At 32.0% G+C, this 20,236-nt stretch overlaps 4 protein-coding genes across 5 annotated transcripts in view; 3 read left to right on the top strand and 1 right to left on the bottom strand.

The window, feature by feature from the left end:
* LOC119606951 overlaps positions 1–1,781 on the top strand; it is a 2,396-nt gene extending 615 nt beyond the window's left edge. The window contains exons 1-2 of the mRNA XM_037960624.1: positions 1–113; positions 598–1,781. The exon at positions 1–113 is cut by the window's left edge and continues 615 nt beyond it. Of these exons, the coding sequence (XP_037816552.1) occupies positions 102–113; positions 598–1,746 (1,161 nt within the window). The 5' untranslated portion in view covers positions 1–101 and the 3' untranslated portion in view covers positions 1,747–1,781. The remainder of the gene's footprint in view (positions 114–597) is intronic.
* Positions 1,782–5,157: 3,376 nt separating this feature from the next.
* Positions 5,158–6,160, top strand: LOC119606945 (mitotic spindle assembly checkpoint protein MAD2A). Its single transcript, XM_037960620.1, has 2 exons — positions 5,158–5,530; positions 5,590–6,160. The coding sequence occupies exons 1-2, from the start codon at positions 5,311–5,313 to the stop codon at positions 5,991–5,993; spliced, it is 624 nt and encodes a 207-aa protein (XP_037816548.1). The 5' UTR covers positions 5,158–5,310; the 3' UTR covers positions 5,994–6,160.
* Positions 6,041–19,342, top strand: LOC119606944. 2 transcript variants are annotated; one of them, XM_037960619.1, is made up of 2 exons: positions 6,041–6,221; positions 17,925–19,342. In XM_037960619.1, the coding sequence occupies exon 2, from the start codon at positions 17,937–17,939 to the stop codon at positions 19,149–19,151; it is 1,215 nt and encodes a 404-aa protein (XP_037816547.1). In that variant the 5' UTR covers positions 6,041–6,221; positions 17,925–17,936; the 3' UTR covers positions 19,152–19,342. The 2 variants fall into 2 exon arrangements, with proteins under 2 accessions (XP_037816547.1, XP_037816546.1); XM_037960618.1 differs by lacking the exon at positions 6,041–6,221 and adding an exon at positions 16,208–16,357.
* On the bottom strand, positions 8,043–15,729 carry LOC119606943. The gene is made up of 3 exons (XM_037960617.1): positions 15,529–15,729; positions 11,652–11,866; positions 8,043–10,134 (listed from the first exon to the last, which is right to left on the bottom strand). Exons 2-3 carry the CDS (start codon positions 11,754–11,756, stop codon positions 8,359–8,361), a joined length of 1,881 nt encoding a protein of 626 aa, XP_037816545.1. The 5' UTR covers positions 11,757–11,866; positions 15,529–15,729; the 3' UTR covers positions 8,043–8,358.
* Positions 19,343–20,236: the final 894 nt, after the last annotated feature.

Below are 20,236 nucleotides of genomic sequence, written 5' to 3'. Positions count from 1 at the left end.
TGGCTGGCTGGCTAGCTGCTGCTGGTATTGTGTGAAGTTACGTTTTAGAACAAGTTACACTGCTGAAAAGAAGGCATACGAGTGGAAAAAAGTAAATCAAAATGGGAAAAAAGGTATGTATGTATGTAAGATGATGATAATATTTTGTTTTCAATAAGCTATACAGAAATGAAATGTAGTTAGTGTACGATTCAAGGGGACGAGACAATTGCCATTATATCGATTAAAATATTAGAAGCACAGATGTGTGTGCGAATATATACTATAGTAAATGGGGTTATATTTGAAGTGAAGGCTTATTGTTTGAGTTTAGCGAAGGTTCTTTTTATATTTTGTTATATTAAGCTGCGTCCGCAATCCAGTAGCGGCTGGGTATATACAATATGTTTTATACAATTTTTGGAAAAATTGCAAGATGTATGTTTGTAAATTTTAGATTTTTAGATGTTTTTTAATTAAAATCTTTTGGTGGAAATTTGATTTTGTAGTAAAAAATGATTTCTTGGTTAAAATTGGTTTGTCAAAAAATTTTGGGTCCAAATTGTTTATTTAAGTTCTCTATCTACCTATTGTTTATTTGTATTTTGTTCCTTCCAGCCATGTCGTTATGTTTTGGAACGTCGGAAGCTTAAAGATAGACCACGCAAAATCCTCAACCTGGAAGAACGTGTCCAGGCCATACGCATGTACGATGAGATACCCGTCTATCAGCGTGTGGCCTCTGCCTTCAAATGCAGTTGGGAACAGATAAAAAATGTTGTTGCAAATCGTAAAGATATTCTCAAATACTATGCCAGTTGCCAGATCATCGATGTCATGAAGGACGATCCAAAGGTGGTGCGTCATAAAAAAATAAATTTTTTAGGAAACTGCATGTATGAGTACATAAAACGTGCCCACTTTCATAAACTGCAAACCGTAACGGATGATGTGATACGTGATCGTGCCATGGAATTTAAAGATATCATAAAAATCGAGAAATTTTTTCCCAATCGAGCGTGGATAAGGGATTTTAAATCGGTTTTCAATATTAATTTGGATCATATTAATCAGATTATAATATCGCGAAAACCTCAAAGATCTTTGAATTGTAAAGATATCATAACCTATTGTGCCAAAGAGGTGGACAATGCTTTGTCGTCACAGCCGTCAAGTTCTAGAAATCAAATGTTACCCGATGGTGACGGTAATACCATAGAAATTGGTGATGAGGGTGACGATAATGATGATGATCCCTTAGATGGATTTGAGGGTGAAGAAGATGGCGATGGAGGAGTTGACGATGATGATACAATTAATGAAAATGAAGAGGGACCAACCATAAATTATGGTGACTATGAAGATTATCATGATGAATCCCAGGAAGACGTCAAGCCGGATGTTAAAGAATTAGAAGATAAACTTAAGAATGCCAAAGATTCGGAAGGACTTTTAAATGCTGAAAATATAAAAGAAGAGCCTAATGACAATCCTTCCATATTAGAAAGTTGTCTTCTAGGCATAGACAAAAATTCCAAGCGTACATTTCAAAAACCACCTTCTAAACGTCCCTCTTCCAGTTCATCCTCCACATCAACTACATCTAAACCCCTGCCGTTTTCGGTAAGTAATTATGAGGAGGCATTAAGACTGATGCGTCCACTGGAGGAGTTTGCCATATTCGAAGAAGATTTTAAAGCCATAAATCTATTAAATCAATTGTCCGAAGTTTATGAAAAGGCTAAAAAACGCAAACGTTTAGAATAATAAAGACTTCCAACAGAAGACAAAAAAAAACTAAATTTCCTTAAAATTTTCGAATTAAGATTTTTTTTTTAATAAATGTGATATTCATGTATATGTATTATATCTCGAAAAAATAAGTGGATTATAATAGAGTTTTGGAAAAAAAAGTAATGCTGTTTGCAAAACAAAAATATATGTATCCCGATTTTAGATTTGTTATAAGAATAGAAAATAACTTAAGAAAATTGTGTGGAGCTGCTTTCCAATATTACACAAACACCAAATACACAATATTTCGTTCACTATTAAACAATTTTTCAGCAAAATATTTCACACTTTCGCATAGACTTTCTGGACTAGTACATGCCGAAACTAACTCGTTTCTATTTTAGAAATATATTGTATTTTAGTTAACGGATATCGTGTCGAAGACCTTTCCGTCAGATTATCTTCCCGTATAACGATAAACAAATTGACGGAATTATAAAATCCTACATATTGCCAAGTTATAATTCTAATAATAAAATATACCACTTACCACGAATTTAAAAAATAATAGTAAAAGATGATAATAAAGATGATCTTCCAAAAACTAGTAGTTATTTCACGGAACAAGTCGGTTTTAGTGACATTTCTTAAAAAAAAAACAATATAGAGCGTTTTGAGACGATAAAAGATATCATTTTTTTTGTCGACCACGCCTACTTTCGAGCGGGCGGGCCTCCAAAGTTTAATACATTTTTGTGTATATATCGAAAACTATTTTGTTTACATCAAATTAAAGGCATTAAAAATACCTTTCCAATGATATATAACATGATACTAAAATAAGGACCGACTTTGGGTTTTTTTCCGGAAAACATATATTTTGACCCGACTTTTTTTTCATCTAAAAGAAATCGGAAAAAATGTCTATATAATTCTAATATAAATTTCTATATGTTAATAGCCAATGAATTAAGCTTTTATTTAAGCTATAAACCATTTCTGTATCTAATCAAATGAAACAGATATTTAATTTCAAAAACCATTTATTTTATAATTTAATTTACATATCATCAGAGTTGTCAGATTCCCCTGATGAAGAAAATGGTTCCTCGTGAGAGGCCAACATTTGTAGTTTGTGTCATGCGGACCTTCCGAAAGAGGACGCAAATAGACGGCCTACGGCCGGGCGCAAGGATTTTCTCCTCTATGGTATGTCCAACACCGGCTTCGCTTAATAAGGATTTCCTAAATAGCCGGCCTACTGCCGGGCGCAAGGATTTTCTCCTCTATGGTATGTTCAACACCGGCTTCGCTTAATAAAGATTAGTATACATACGTTTTTTTTAATAGCAAAATCATAATTAAATTATTAATATCTCAGGAACTATAATACTTACAAAAACATATTATACCTTAATAAAAAGCTTAATATCTTGGCTTTTAAACAATCTAATTTATATACTTACATATAAAGGCATTTTTTCCCGATTTTTTAGATAAACCTCAAAAATGTCGGGTCAAATATTATGTTTCCCAAAATTGACCTATAATGGGTCCTTTTTTGTATACCATGTTACATATCATTGGAAAGGTCTTTGAAATACCTTTAATTTGATATATATCGGTCTAAACAAATGTATATTTTTCGAGATATAGCCATAAATATTTTGAACTTTAGAGGTCCGCCCACCCTAAAGTAGGCGTGCTGAGCTGAGTGTGCCCAGCAAATTTTGCTGAGCCCAGCATTGACACACAAACACATATATTTCTTACCGGACGATTTTGCTGAGATACCCCGCCTCTCAGTACCAGCTCAGCGCAAGCACAGGGTATACAGAGGCGTCACGAGCAAAAAACTATTTCCCTCTCTTTCGCACAAAACGAATTCAATAATTTTTTTTAGCTGTATTTTATATACCTCTTCTCACCAAACAATTTCAAAATCAAACAAAAGCTGATTTTAGACTTTTTTAAATGTCAAAAGTGACACCTCTGTATACTTTGTGGCGCAAGTTGCTGAGCTGTTATTGGAAATTTTTTGCTGAGCTCAGCAAATTTCCAATATTCTATTGGTACTTTTTTATTTATTTGCAACTACATTTTTTTATTTATTTGAAACGCCCTGTATATTAACGATACCAAATACAACTCTGACAGTTTGATAGAAGAAAAACCAACGAGTAACGATTGTCATTTTTGCACAGTTATTCGTTGCTATTTATCAGTGATGTTAAGTTTCTCATAAAAAAACGCTAGAGAATAATTACAATTAATTAGTGTTAAAATATAGACAATTTTAATTATTTTCTGATATAAAGTTCTCTTTTTGTAAATATAGAACTAAAATAAAAATGTTGGTATTTATATTTTATATAAATACCAGTTGTAAATGATTAATTTTTGGTTTATTACTAATAAAGACGAAAATTATGAACAACAAAACAATTTTTTTTGTAGTCATCCTCTTGTTTTAATAAAATTATCTGTAATATCGATTTAAATTACCTATGTTAATATATGAATGGGCTCTGTTGGTTTTTCGTAAATAACTAAAATTGCGAAAGGATCAGAAACGGATTCACTTCAGCGTCATATTTAACCCTGTTATGAGCGACCATATAACACCCTACACCATGAGTATATTTAAAAAATTTTTATTTTTCACAAAGAAACTTTTATGTTGAATTTTACCTTAATTCCAAAGTATTTAAGCAATTTATTGATAAAAACCAAAATTTCTAAATGAGGCTTTATATAGGAGTATAGGTCAAACATGGGCCGATCCTCATTAAATTTGGGAAAAGGATATATTTTTAAATAATAGTTAATTATGTTGAGTTTCATTGCGATACAAATGGTTACAAGTAAATTTTAGACGTTTAAGACATTTTTTGAAGGGGGGTTTGTATGGGGGCTAGAGTCAAATAAGGGGCGATCATTATGAAAATCTGCAGTGTCATTTATACTTATATAAAACTTATTTGTGCCAATTTTTAGAGAGATAATAGTATATTTGACGTAATTATGGCATAAAAAGCCCAAATCGGGAGGTACGGTTGTATGGGGCTAGGTGAAATAATGGACCGATTTCATCCATTTTCAATAGGCTTCGTCCTTGTGCCAAAAACATGCTTGGTCCAAATTTCATCAAATTATCTTGAAAATTGCGGCCTGTACCTTGCGCACAAGGTTTACATGGACAGCCAGCCGGACAGACGGACGGACATGTCTTAATCAACTCAAAATGTGATTCTGAGTCGATCGGTATACTTAAAGGTGCGTGTAGGACCAATATTTTTGTGTGTTACAAACATCAGCACAAATGTATAATACCCTCCCCACTATAGTGGTGTAGGGTATAAAAATGAGTGATACTAAAGACTCAATCTAAATTTTATTAAAAAACCGCCATAGTTGACAACACTAAGAACGAGTAAACAGCTTTTGTTTGCGATTTTTTTTTTTGCACAGTTATTCGTTGCTGTTTATGTTTTGTTATAATAAACGCGGATTTTTTAGTTTAATAGTATTCATTTTAAAAATTACCTTTTAAAAACTTAAAAGCAAGAAATATTCAAACAAAAATTGCTCCAAAACATGTCCACCACACAAGCTACCAAAAATTGCATCACTTTAAAGGGTTCGGCACAAATTATAGCAGAATACCTAAAATACGGCATCAATTCCATACTCTTTCAAAGAGGCATCTATCCGGCAGAAACATTTGAAAGTACACAACAGTATGGTTTAACAATACTCATGTCCAAAGATCCCAAAATAGAGGAGTTTTTGCAAAAGGTGCTTGAACAAACAGAAGGTAACTTAAGTAATGAAATCCTCTCAAACTAAAATCTATAACACTGCTAATTTTTCCAGAATGGTTGGCCAAAAATATGATCAACAAAATCTCCATGGTCATAACAAATGCCCATACCAAAGAAGTTCTTGAGTGTTGGGATTTCAAAATGAATGCCGAACTGGGCGATGGTGATACCAGCGATGCCAGTAAATTGACCTCTTCCAAAGAACTGAAACGCATACAGAATGAAATACGTGATGTTATGCGTCAAATATCGGCCACTGTTACCTATTTGCCATTATTGGATTGTATTTGCACTTTTGACGTTATGATCCATACGCTACAGACCTGTGATGTACCCGAAAGTTGGGATGAAACTGGTCCTGCATTTATACAAAATGCCCAAGCCGTACAATTGCGTTCCTTTTCCACTGGCTTACATAAAGTCGATACTGTAGTTAATTATAAAATGGCTTCATAGAATTCCTAGTGGTCGTTTTTGGGGGTACGGAAACAATTTCAATAATCATTACCATTATTATCATCAACTTCATTTTATGTTGCCGCGTCTTTTAAAGTATGTAATTTATTTTGTGTGTGTTCTATTTTATAAAATGTAAAAAAAATATTGATATTTGACTCTTAAAATTGAAAAATCTTATTTCGCGGGCATAAAGTACAAGAAAGAAGACGGTAGGAGAGATTTCTGGTAAGTTATATTTTGAAATATACCTTTCTTTATTGTGGTCATATTGTTCATTTATTTTTAGTTTGATTCGACTTTAGCACATTTCTAGTTTAGTTCCTGTTTAGTTTAATACAACTTTATTTCACTAGACTATTCTAAATCAATTCTAGTTGAGTATTAGTTCTAGCCTTTAGTTCTACATCATTTTAGTTCACTTTTAGTTTAGTTCAGTTCTAGTTCAGTTCTAGTTCAGTTCTAGTTCAGTTCTAGTTCAGTTCTAGTTCATTTCTAGTTCAGTTCTAGTTCAGTTCTAGTTCAGTTCTAGTTCTAGTTCAGTTCTAGTTCAGTTCAGTTCTAGTTCAGTTCTAGTTCAGTTCTCGTTTAGTTCTCGTTCAGTTCTGGTTCAGTTCTAGTTCAGTTCTAATTCAGTTCTAGTTCTGTTTTAGTTCAGTTCTAGTTCAGTCCCAGTTTAGTTCTATTTCAGTTGTAGTTCAGTTCTATATCAATTCCAGTTCATTCCTACTTCAGTTTAAATTCTGTTCTTCAGTTCTTGTTAAGTTGTAGTTCTATTTTAGTTTACTCCTACTTCAGTCCTAGTTCAGTTCTATATCAATTCCAGTACATTCCTACTTCAGTTTAAATTCTGTTCTTCAGTTCTTGTTAAGTTGTAGTTCTATTTTAGTTTACTCCAACTTCAGTCCTAGTTCAGTTCTAGTTTATTAGTTCAGTTCTATATCAATTTTAGTTCAGTTTTAGTTTTGTTCTTCAGTGCTTGTTAAGTTCGTTCAGTTTTATTTCATTCCTACTTCAGTTCTAGATCAATTCTAGTTTAGTGTTAGTTCTGTTCTTCTGTTTTAGTTAATTCTTTCTTCCGTTCTAGTTCAGTTTCAGTTCATTTCTAGTCCAATTCAAGTTCAGTAGAGGCTCACTTCAAGTTCAGTTCCAGTTCCAATTCAGTTCCATTTCCGTTTTAGTTCAGTTCTAGTTCTTGTTCATTTCTAGTTTGGTTCTAGTTCTTTGTAGTTGAGATCAAGTTTAGTTCTAGTCCAATCTGTTTTAATTTCTAGTTCAAGTAATTACTTAGTCGATCTAAATATTGAAGAAAACTATGTAGTCTTTTAGCATCGAACATTTTACCGTTATATTTATATACAAATATTTTATTATTTAGAACGAAAAGTATCGCATCAAACATTCTACCAACAACTGTATACTAATAGTTCAACTCATCCCTGAACTTCTATTCACACCATTATTATATTTCATCCCACAAATATCTGGCAAGTTGCAATAATAACATTACTATTAAATATGTTGTGCCGAGACTAATTTAGTGCATCTTTTCATTCTAATCATTAAGTAAATATTTCGAATTATTATCAACTTTAAAATAGTCTCATTATTCCTAAGTTTATTAAAGTCAGCCCCTTCATCCGTCCGTCGTTCAATTGCTATCAAAACGCAAACAACTAAATGTTATTTCTCTTCAGCATTTTTTAGTGATTTTTGTTTATTTTAAATAAAACATAAATGTCGTTTTAATGGGTATTTTTCTTGTTTATTCTGGTTGTAGACCTGCGCACTAATTACTTCAGATACGATATGTTCTATATTTACATACATATGTAGGAAAAACATGTGGCTTTATTTTTATCAACAGTAATCTGTTTAATGCCATTCCACTTTAGCTTTAGTGGGTATTTTTTATGTAATTCCATAGCGAATAACTTAAAAACAAATAAATTTCTTAAATACACTGTTGTCTTACAATTTTCAATCGTATTAAAACGTTTTGCATTTTCTTATTTGAATTGAAATCTTTTATAATTAAAAACAAATTTGTTTTATAAAGTTTTAGTTTTTTATTGGAGCATTCATTGCTTTTTTCAGTTATAATACAAAATTTCTTAGAAATTCAGCAAAAAATAATATATTGAAATATTTTGTAAAACATTGCAAATCTGTTGAGTAAAGTTTTTATAGATTATAATTTTCTTAGAAAATTTTAATTCAATTTATATTCAGTTTTTATATTTACAGATAAATTCATTTTATTTCAATCACTAACTTAAATAACTATGATAACAATAAACACACTTTGGTATTTAATTTTTGGTATAAAAAGTAAAAGTAATAATAAGTGTAATAATAACCAGCATTAATCTATATCAACATCTTCGTCTTCATTGTTCTCCTTACGATCTAATTCTCTCAAAACTTCATCGGCTCTCGTTATTAAACCGATTAAACGGAAATTTTCACGTTCTAAAGCAAAATCTTCCAAAAGTTTTAAGTATTTTCTACCTTCGGCATATGAACGTATGGGTGGTAATGCTGGTTGGTCCTCGTCTGATCTAAGACGTTTATGACTAGAACGGTTGGAAGGTGCTTGTGGTGGTGATGAGTTAAGTGCAGGAGTTGTATGTGGTTTTAGTGATGATGTTGTTGGTGGTGAGTTATTTCTTTGGATAGGAGCTTTAGTTAAAGGAGGCATAGGTGGCATTTCAACTTGAGTTCTTGTAACTGTAGTTACAGCTTGTATTGAAGTCAAGGGTGGAGGAGAAGAATTTATTTCTGAATTTGAATTCGGTTCGGCATTAGGTTCTTCGGTTTTAATGCGTTTTCTTAAAGAAGATAACGTTAGATCATCTAGGGAATCGTTGGTAGATTCTTCCAACATATCCTTATTGGCCAAAGGTATAGCTACAATATGTGTGGGTGTGTTGGTTTGTATAGTTGGTATTTGCGTTTGTTTTGCTGTAGTATCTTCTGTAGTTTCTTCATCATCGGTTAGATATTCCTTCTTAATTTTTATAACTTCCTCTTCTCGTTTTTCTACAATATCATCATCATCTTTAGGTTCTTCTTTGATTTCCTTTTTAATTTCTAGCATGGGAGGCGGCACCACCACTGGCTGATCTTTGCCACTGTTATTGTTGCTATTAGGGGAGATGGAGGAACCGGCTGCTACTGCACCCATAGTATTAGAGGTATTTACCGCATTTGATGGTTGGGCTAAAGAAGCCAATGGTATAATAGTCATAGTCATGGGTGCTGAACCCTGTCGTTGTCCTGGTGCTACAATGGGAGTAGCTACTAAAACTTTTTGAGACAGGCCTGGCATACCATTTGCTGGTATGGGTAGTGCCACCAACTGTCTTAAGCCCTGCAATTGAGCATGAGGCATTATTTGTACTGGCTTGGAGCTGACGACTTCATTGTTTGGTTTACGTTCATTTTTATCTGTTATTTTCTTTCTTAGCTTAGTTTTCACTCTCACCTCTCCTTCATCACTATGTATACTGATACAATCATTTTCACAGTTACCATTTTCCTCTTCGTCTCTATCATCAATACATTCCACTTCATCGTCGCCATCACCGTCAGCGCCATCCTCGTGATCGGGTGAACATTCGGATAAAACATCTTTCATGACATCCTTTATTTGCACCGAATGTCCCTGTGTATAGCCGATATTTAATAACTTACTGTCGCATGTGGCAATATTATATGTGGAACGAAATTTATTACACCAATCCGGATGAGGAAAGAAATTCTGCAATCCCATGGCACTTTTAAACTGTAGCGCTATCTTTTGTATAAGGCCATCTGTTATTAAAATATCCTTGTAATACATCATACGTCGTATCCATTCGTAGACGGCCTTTCCCAACATTGACACCTTCACCACTTTCATTTCCAATGTCTTGGCATCTCGACACTTACGTGTTCTCTGTTCCCAGGCATTTAATATGGCATCTTTTTGCTGAACTATACGTTTTATTTGATCGGGACTGCATTGAAACATCCGTCCTATACGTTTGTAAACCGGCCGTTTTTCATATTCACGTATGGCAGCAACTTTTTCATTTAGTGCCAAGACATTTTTACGTTTGATGCGGTTGTCAAAGACGACCTTTTCCACTCGAGGAATCTGCAAGCAAAAGAAAAAGTGTAGGAAATTAATAAAAATAGAATTGAACTAGAACTGAACTAGAACTGAACTAGAACTGAACTAGAACTGAACTGAACTAGAACTGAACTAGAACTGAACTAGAACTGAACTAGAACTGAACTAGAACTGAACTAGAACTGAACTAGAACTGAACTAGAACTGAACTAGACTGAACTAGAACTGAACTGAAACTAGAACTGAACTAGAACTGAACTAGAACTGAACTAGAACTGAACTAGAACTGAACTAGAACTGAACTAGAACTGAACTAGAACTGAACTAGAACTGAACTAGAACTGAACTAGAAACTGAACTAGAACTGAACTAGAACTGAACTAGAACTGAACTAGAACTGAACTAGAACTGAACTAGAACTGAACTACTGAACTAGAATAACTAGAACTAAACTAGAACTGAACTAGAACTGAACTAGAACTGAAGTAGAACTAAACTAGAACTAAACTAGAACTAAACTAGAACTGAACTAGAAACTGAACTAGAACTGAACAAGAACTGAACTAGAACTGAACTAGAACTGAACTAGAACTGAACTAGAACTGAACTAGAACTGAACTAGAACTGAACTAGAACTGAACTAGAACTGAACTAGAACTGAACTAGAACTGAACTAGAACTGAACTAGAACTGAACTAGAACTGAACTAGAACTGAACTAGAACTGAACTAGAACTGAACTAGAACTGAACTAGAACTAGAACTGAACTAGAACTGAACTAGAACTGAACTAGAACTGAACTAGAACTGAACTAGAACTGAACTAGAACTGAACTAGAACTGAACTAGAACTGAACTAGAACTGAACTAGAACTGAACTAGAACTGAACTAGAACTGAACTAGAACTGAACTAGAACTGAACTAGAACTGAACTAGAACTGAACTAGAACTGAACTAGAACTGAACTAGAACTGAACTAGAACTGAACTAGAACTGATCAAGAACTGAACTAGAACTGAACTAAAACTTAAGTAGAACTAAACTTGAACCTTACTAGAACTTAACGAAAATTGAAATAGAAATAACATGAAATTGTACTAGAGCTCAACTAAGTAATTAAAAATTCCATAAAATTGACTCATAAAATAATATAAAGTAAATTAAAAATATTTTCTAGGAGTTTTGAAATACTTAAAGCTATAGAGAATAAAATGGGCTGGGTGTCAACTACTATCTTAACAAATACTTGATAAGGTGCACTAAAATAACAATGTGTCTCCAACAAAATATTATCGTCACATGTATTGAAATGTTTCTTACACATGTAGCACTTAATATAAAACGAATTATAGTTTCTGCTTCGGCGCAGTTTCATTGTCTGATTTACATACAGAAAAATGAAAAATAAAACAAATTTACTTTGGACACACATTAATACAAATGACAAAAATTCAAAAGAAAATACCTCAAAAACAAAAATAAAATACGCAGAAAAAGAGGGGGAAGTGGGTGGGTGTGTTATGGTTATAATCAAGTCTCACCTTATTGTGGTCATTAATGGTTGTAACAGTAACATCTTTGGCAGTATTATTGTTGTTATTATTATTATTATTATTTGTTGTTGTTGTTCTCGTTGCGGGTTTCATAGTGTTGTTGTTGGAATAAAAATTGCAATTTAATTTATGCAAATTTTGCACAAAAAAATTAAGTTTGTTTTTTTTTCTTATATTTATGCGATTAAATAGGTAGATTTATGCTGATTAAACAGAAAATTTTTAAAATTTAACAAAAAAGTTAAGAATTAGTTAATGTCTGCAACTCGTGGAGCGTGGAGTTTATTTAAATACTTCTATTTTTGGTTTTAAATAATGACGTTTTTACATTTTTTTTTATTTCATTTAGTCAGTTGTGAATGTTCTTATGTACGGGAGTATGTTCATTAATTTTCACTTGTATTGTGGATTTTTTCTTATTTCGTTTTCATTAGTTTACTTATCCACCTCCCTACTTTGCGCCTGTGTTGTATTTCTGTTGTTGTATAAATATATAAAAACAGAACAGCAAAACCGAGGGCTTTTTCCACCAGCACGTAGAGTAGAGTAGGTACAGAGCACACAACAATTGTACACTCTTTGTAGTTGTTTAAATATTTCACTGTTAATCACTTCCCAGCACCACACACGTTTATAACACCACAACGTTTAATATACAACTAGAACTTTGCGTTTAGTCAAAAGAGGAAACAACCCGTGTATCGTTCCGTCATACTATGATGATGATGATGATGTGGTTGTTTGGTTGGTGCTCAATTAATGGCGATGTTCTTTCGTTTTTTACCGCTAAGCGGAGAGTACATTAGCTTGTCAGAGAGAGTTTTCATAATATGAAATTTTAGCTCCAAATCAATATAAATATTTTTCCCAATACTCATGTATGTGCTCGCTCTCTCTTTTCGCTCTTTTATCATTGTCATAGATGTGATAATGCGCCGGTGCCAGGGTGTTGTATCAGCTCTTTTGTTTTCCTAAATATACTTATTTTCATACATTCATTACGAGGTCGGTTGGGGGTTTATACATACGTGCTATATAGTGCTTTTTTTTATTATTTCAGCAGCCAGCCAGCCTGCCTGACAGTTTGTCAGTACGTTATTTCTAGCTACTGATAAGCATTCGTTTTCATTTGTAAATATGTACGTTTGTTTGTAGATATCGTATTTGATTTTTATATTTATTATAATGCCACCACTTGGCTTACAGGAGAGGGGGTTGCTTGTAAGCAATTATTAATTTTACTTTTCTTGTTCACAATATTTTTCTATATTTATAAACTCTCTTTTTTCAGTTGTCTCACACTCTCTGTAATTGCAATGAGTGATTAATTATTTGTAAAATGCATTTTATACAGTTATTTATATATTCTGTTTAATTTTTTCATATTATTTGTGCACTTGTTCATAGAAACAAATAAAAAATATTTTTATTTTATATTTTCTTTTCATAACTTAGCCCTTTTGTTTATTTCTTGCGCATATTCAACTCATTGGATACAGAAAATACAAAAATACAAAGTTTATAATGGAATTGAACTATAAAATAATATTCATCAAAAAGTCGATGGCCTAGTTGCTAATGTTCCTAAATTTTAACTTATTAGATTCTGTAATTAACTTATAAATCTAATTAAATATTTTAGAACGGAATTAGTACTAACATAGAACTATACTAAAACTGAACTAGAACCAAACTAGCACTGAACAAGAATTGAACTGGAACTGAACTAAAACCGAACTAGAACTGAATTAGAACTGAACTAGAATTGAACTAGAACTGAACCAGAACTGATCTAAAACTGAAATAGAACCGAACTAGAACAGAACCAGAACTAAACCGGAACTAAACCAGAACTAAACCAGAACTGTACCAAAACTAAACTAGGACTAAACTAGAACCGAATTAGAATTGACCTAGAACTGAACTAGAACCGAACCAGAACTGAACCAGAACTGAACCAGAACTGAACCAGAACTAAACCAGAACTGAACCAAAACTGAACTAGGACTTAACTAGAACTGATCTAGAACTGAACTAGAACTGAACTAGAACTGAACTAGAACTGAACTAGAACAGAACTAGAATCGACCTAGAACTGAACTAGAACCGAACCAGAACTGAACCAGAGCTGAACCAGAACTAAACCAGAACTGAACGAAAACTGAACTAGGACTTAACTAGAACTGATCTAGAACTGAACTGAACTAGAACTGAACTAGAACTGAACTAGAACTGAACTAGAACTGAACTAGAACTGAACTAGAACTGAACTAGAACTGAACTAGAACTGAACTAGAACTGAACTAGAACTGAACTAGAACTGAACTAGAACTGAACTAGAACTGAACTAGAACTGAACTAGAACTGAACTAGAACTGAACTAGAACTGAACTAGAACTAGAACTGAACTAGAACTAGAACTGAACTAGAACTGAACTAGAACTGAACTAGAACTGAACTAGAACTGAACTAGAACTAGAACTGAACCAGAACTGAAATAGAACTGAAATAGAACTGAACTAGAACTGAACTAGAACTGAAATAGAACTGAACTAGAACTGAACTAGAACTGAAGTAGAACTGAACTAGAACTGAACTAGAACTGAACTAGAACTGAAATAGAACTGAAATAGAACTGAAATAGAACTGAACTAGAATTGAACTAGAACTGAACTAGAACTGAACTAGAACTGAACTAGAACTGAACTAGAACTAGAACTGAACTAGAACTGAACTAGAACTGAACTAGAACTGAACTAGAACTGAACTAGAACTGAAATAGAACTGAACTAGAACTGAACTAGAACTGAAATAGAACTGAACTAGAACTAAACTTGAACTGAACTAGAACGCAACTAGAAATGAACTAGAATTGATCTTTAACTGAACTAGAAATGAACTAGGTTCAGTTCTAACTAGTATTGAATATAGAATAGAATTAAGCATGAACTAGAATTTAGTTAAAACTGAACTGGAAGTGAATTAGAACTGAAATAGAACCGAACTAGAATTAAACTAGAATCAAACTGAATTAAAGCTGAACTTAAACTAGAACTGAATTATGTAGATCTGAATTAGAATTGAACTAGAACTAGAGCCGAAATAGATATTGACTTGAACTTTTTGAATTAGAACTGTATTATATCTGAATTAGAACTAAATCAGTTCTTGATCTAGTATTAAACTAGGACTGAACTATCCAAAACTGGAACTGTACTAAAATATAGTTAATATGGGTTCTGTTTTTATACGGGTGAACATATTATTGACTACATTTTTGAATAATTACGCCAGTTATGCGATTTTACCTTACTTTTAACGACATCTTGAGAAGGAGTCATAAGGAGAATGTGGCCATAGATTTTTTCTGCCTATATCCTGCTTTGTTAGGAAATAGAACTGTTGCTTTTGGCAGTCTATTATGTACGACTTAGCTGATGTGTGTATTCACAAGATGATTAGTTTATAACATAGAGGGCTTATGCAATTCCATTGGTTTTTTTGAGACTACATAAATGGATAAAAGTGCCTTTACTTTTACAGTAATGGCATATTGTCTTTTCCAATATCTTTTGGATTATTTGCTGCACTATTGCTTTTTCAAAATAAGTAACAGATGTCCGTAGGAACAAGTACATGGATAACAACGCCGCAAATATATACATATTACCCTTTATAACACAGTAGTGTAGGGTGTACACTCTCGTATATACATTCAAAATTTTGTTTTATTTATTGTCCTCCTTTAATATGCACTTTCTGTTGTCATCAATCACAAAAATCGCGTTGTTTTAAATTTAGTTACAATTTACATACAATGTACATACATATATGTATGTATCTATGTGTGTAAATGTATACTGACCACTATCTATTGCTTTATATCATCTTCCATTATTTACACCACAGATAACATTTACACGTTTATATTAAACTCATTTAAATTTAGAATTTCCACACAAAAATGAGAAAATACAAAACAAAATTCAAGTAAAAACTTGAGTAATGACGTGTGCCCAGAATCCATGAAAAACGGCAAATGATGCGCATGTCTAGCAAATCTTATAGGCGGCTTTTATGCACTCGCTCTCCTATTCACATTCGTAGTTGGAAACAAAAGATACAAAAAAAATCAAAATTAAAAACTTTTGTTGTTGTTTTTAGGGGTTAATGCAGTCTAATAACGATGACATTTGAAATGACTTTCAACAAATGTAAACATAAACAGATGGGAAATATAGTTTGTTTTTCTTAGCACTTTTACACATGGTTTTGTTTTTATTTTTCATGTGCTGCTTTATTGTTGTTGTGTGGTTTTTGTTTATATTTCTTGGCAATGTTTTTATTGTACATTAGCTAAAGCTTTAAAGCTTCATTTTTTTGTTTGACCTAACAATATAAGCTTTAAGCTTTTTATAGCTTTTAAATTAAAAATGTATATTTGCTGAATGAAGGTAAAACTTTTAGAATGAACACTTTTTGTTAATCAATATACAACAAATGTGTGTGTGTGTGTTTCTTTTTTAGGTTAGGTTTTAGTTTACTTGTTGTTTTCATGTGTGAAAGAGGGTTTTTTGCGTTTTGTTATAATAAATTTGTATTTAAAGCCGTGGAAAAAAGTAAATATAAATCATAAATATTTGTTAAATTTGAGCTAAAAAAAGTTGTTTATACCTATGCATAGCAAACATTTGGTAAGTGTTTAAAATTTCATTATTACTGTAAATATAGTATCGTCGCTCACTGCTTTTTTCAGTGTTCTACTGTGGGCCAGAAGTACGTAAATGTCTGTTAGAAACGTAAACTATATTTAAAGTAAATTTGTTATATAATTGAATGGGTAATTTGAAAATTATTTATTTTTAAAGAATAGTTAGGTAGTTATTCCAATTTTAATAAAATTTAAAAAATAAATATTTTCTAATGGTTTTTGTAATGCACACATACACCTTAAAAATCATTTTATTGTCAATAAATCGTTCAAAACTGATAAAATGTTTATATATTTCAAAAATAAAGAAGAAGTATTAGTTTTAAATGCAAAGATTTCTTACCATTTTCTCTTAAAATTCCCCACTGTCTTAGTTTTCCTCTTTATTTTTATATAAAACTGTAGCTATTCCCTTTATTTTGTTTTCTTTTCTTGATGTTTGTTGTTATTTTCTCTTCCTTACCTTTCTTTACCATCTTTCTTTTGTTAGCACAAGCTTAAAGCTTTTTTTTTCTTTTGTTACGGAGAGTTAATGTAAACTTTAAGCTTTTTGTAGCTTTTTACTAAATGAATTTTTCTTGCTGAATTAATAGTAAACTTTTAGAAATGAATACTTTTTATAGAGTTTGTTGTTATTTATAGATTTTTTTTAGTTTCACTGCTCTTAAATTTATTGTGACTAAGGTACTATAGTTTTTATATTAATAAATAATTTTAATTAAATAAAAAAATTTAAGGATTCTTTAATTAAATGCAAGTAGATAAATACTTATGTTTTTTTAAGCGCATTAAGATTTTCTCTTAAAATTTTTTATCAGTTTTTATACTAATATAGTATCTCTCCCCTTTATTACTACGGTGGGTTAAAAAAGGAATTTTGATATTAAAATTTAATTCATTTGTTAATAGCAGGAATAGATGACAAATGAAAATTTAAATTTTTATAAAAAAAATGTAAATTTTTGATGTAAATATGAATTTTTGATGAAAACTACAATATTTGAAAAAATGTTAACTTTTATTGAGAGTTTTAATATTATAGTCGAATACGCCCGGCTCTATTCTAGTTGAATACCTATAATGCGACTCTATTCTGTTCGAATATAGTCCGACTCTATTCTGTTCGAATATAGTCCGACTCTATTCTAGTCGACTATAGTTCGACTATATTCTATTCGAATACCTATAGTCCGACTCTATTTTAGTCAAATATAGTCCGACTCTATTTTAGTCGACTATAGTTCGACTATATTCTATTCGAATATAGTCCGACTGTATTTTAGTCAAATATAGTCCTTTTCTATTCTAGTCGAATCCAGCATCGATTCTATTGTAGTCAAGTACAGTCCGACACTATCTAGTCGAATATAAGCAGGCTCTATTTTAAACAATTAAGTCCAACTCTATTCTTGTCGAATACAGACCGACCCACACTATTCTATTCGATTGCAGTCCGAATTTATAAAATAATTTTAAAACAAATTGACATTCTCTTAAAATCGAATCAGAAATAGCTAATTGTTTTAATGTTTTTTTCTATCTCTTTTTAGCTACCGTCAGAAATGAATCTAAATTATGATACTTTTATCAAACAGGAAGTGCTTAATACTGAAGATGAACTGCTCACCCATGTGACTAGTTCTTTAAATCCAAATCTAAATATACCAGTTAAAAATGAACCGATAACAGATGAACCTTTACTACCATCAATAACAATCAAAAATGAACCTCTAACACAGGAAACATTAATAGAAGAAACTGTAACAATTAAAACAGAAAATCAATTACAAAATCCTACAACAATACCAGGAGATAGTTTTATAATCTATGAATTGGAAACACCGCCAACCACAACTCTTCCCTTATTACCGACACATACTTTACAAAATGAGCAACAATTATTTGAATCAACTCCAGTTCAAATAAATCCTCAAATATCAGCCTTAACTTTAACACAAACGAAACAAGTGGCAGTTAATACAACGACAGTTAATCCAACTTTAAATTCCTGTGCGCCAACTCACACGACTGAAACGATTAAAACAACACCAACCGCTAAAGCATCCGTATTGACATCATCCCCATCAGCACCTCCAGTTTTATTAAATGCTCAATTTAGAAAACGTCATAAAGTGGTATTACCTGTTAATCCTATAGACAAAAGAACGCGCTACAATATAGAAGGATCGACAACAAAACAATTAAACAAAACTCCATCGGATGCTACGAAATCCACAAAAATTTTAAATAATTGCCGTTCTTTAAATGCGGGCAATAAAAAAATTATTAATCATTTAATAAAACATAAACAATTGAATCAAAGTAAAGAAAAGGAATCATCCTCCACAATTCCCGTTAATATTTCAAAACCACAGGAGTCTATACCCATTGTAGAACAAAGATTAAGTCCCATAACATTACCCCATATCGAGCAAATCACCACAACTGCAAACACACAAACCGAAATTAAGCAAGACATTTTATCTACCCCTCCTTTAATAACTCCTGTAAAAGTTGAAAATTTGTTGCCCATAACAAAGGAAACAAAAGCTCCTCCTTTAATGCCCGAATTGAGAGTCAAATGTTTATGCAGTCTAACAGCTGAAAGTACTTATACCTCAACCGATAATTCAGAATTAAAAGACTTCTTTCAAAAAATGTTTGAAGAGACTAGAAAACTAAATAAAATACAGCAGCGCAAAGTGAAAATGTCACTTTTGCAAGCTGTTTCAGAATCTGAAGAGTTAATGGAACAGGGAAAGTGTTGTGGTTTTTAATAGATTTTAGATATTTTAATTTAGCAATAGAAAGTTTAACAAACTAATATTACCGAGACTCAATTGGCCAATACTTATTTTTATGTATTTTTAAATTATGTAATAAGTTAAACTAATTTATAAGAATTTTATTATGTATATGTATTTTTATGCCGTAAATTAAATTTGCATTAAATAAAAAATAAAACAAATTTTTAAAAAGAAACATTTTATTTACGTAAACATTTACAGAAGTTACCTCTAATCAGCTTGAAAGTTTTCACTGAAAATAGAGTCGACTATATTCTTCTAGTCGACTATATTCGACTAGAATAGAGTCGACTATATTCGACTAGAATAGAGTCGACTATATTCGACTAGAATAGAGTCGACTATATTCGACTAGAATAGAGTCGACTATATTCGACTAGAATAGAGTCGACTATATTCGACTAGAATAGAGTCGACTATATTCGACTAGAATAGAGTCGACTATATTCGACTAGAATAGAGTCGACTATATTCGACTAGAATAGAGTCGACTATATTCGACTAGAATAGAGTCGACTATATTCGACTAGAATAGAGTCGACTATATTCGACTAGAATAGAGTCGACTATATTCGACTAGAATAGAGTCGACTATATTCGACTAGAATAGAGTCGACTATATTCGACTAGAATAGAGTCGACTATATTCGACTAGAATAGAGTCGACTACATTCGACTAGAATAGAGTCGACTATATTCGACTAGAATAGAGTCGACTATATTCGACTAGAATAGAGTCGAATATATTCGACTAGAATAGAATCGACTATATTCGACTAGAATAGAGTCGACTATATTCGACTAGAATAGAGTCGACTATATTCGACTAGAATAGAGTCGACTATATTCGACTAGAATAGAGTCGACTATATTCGACTAGAATAGAGTCGACTATATTCGACTAGAATAGAGTTGGCTATACATATTCGACTAGAATAGAGTCGACTGTAATCAACTAGTATAGAATCGACTGTAATCAACTAGTATAGAGTCGACTGTAATCAACTAGTATAGAGTCGACTGTATTCGACTAGTATAGAGTCGAGAATATTCGA

Source organism: Lucilia sericata, unplaced genomic scaffold, assembly GCF_015586225.1.
Source record: "Lucilia sericata isolate MDLA Ls3-8-SP2 unplaced genomic scaffold, ASM1558622v1 Contig000640F_arrow, whole genome shotgun sequence".
In the NCBI taxonomy this organism is placed as follows: Eukaryota; Metazoa; Arthropoda; class Insecta; order Diptera; family Calliphoridae; genus Lucilia; species Lucilia sericata.
Note: the sequence above shows the minus strand (reverse complement) of the source record. Positions and strands in the feature narration are given on the sequence as shown.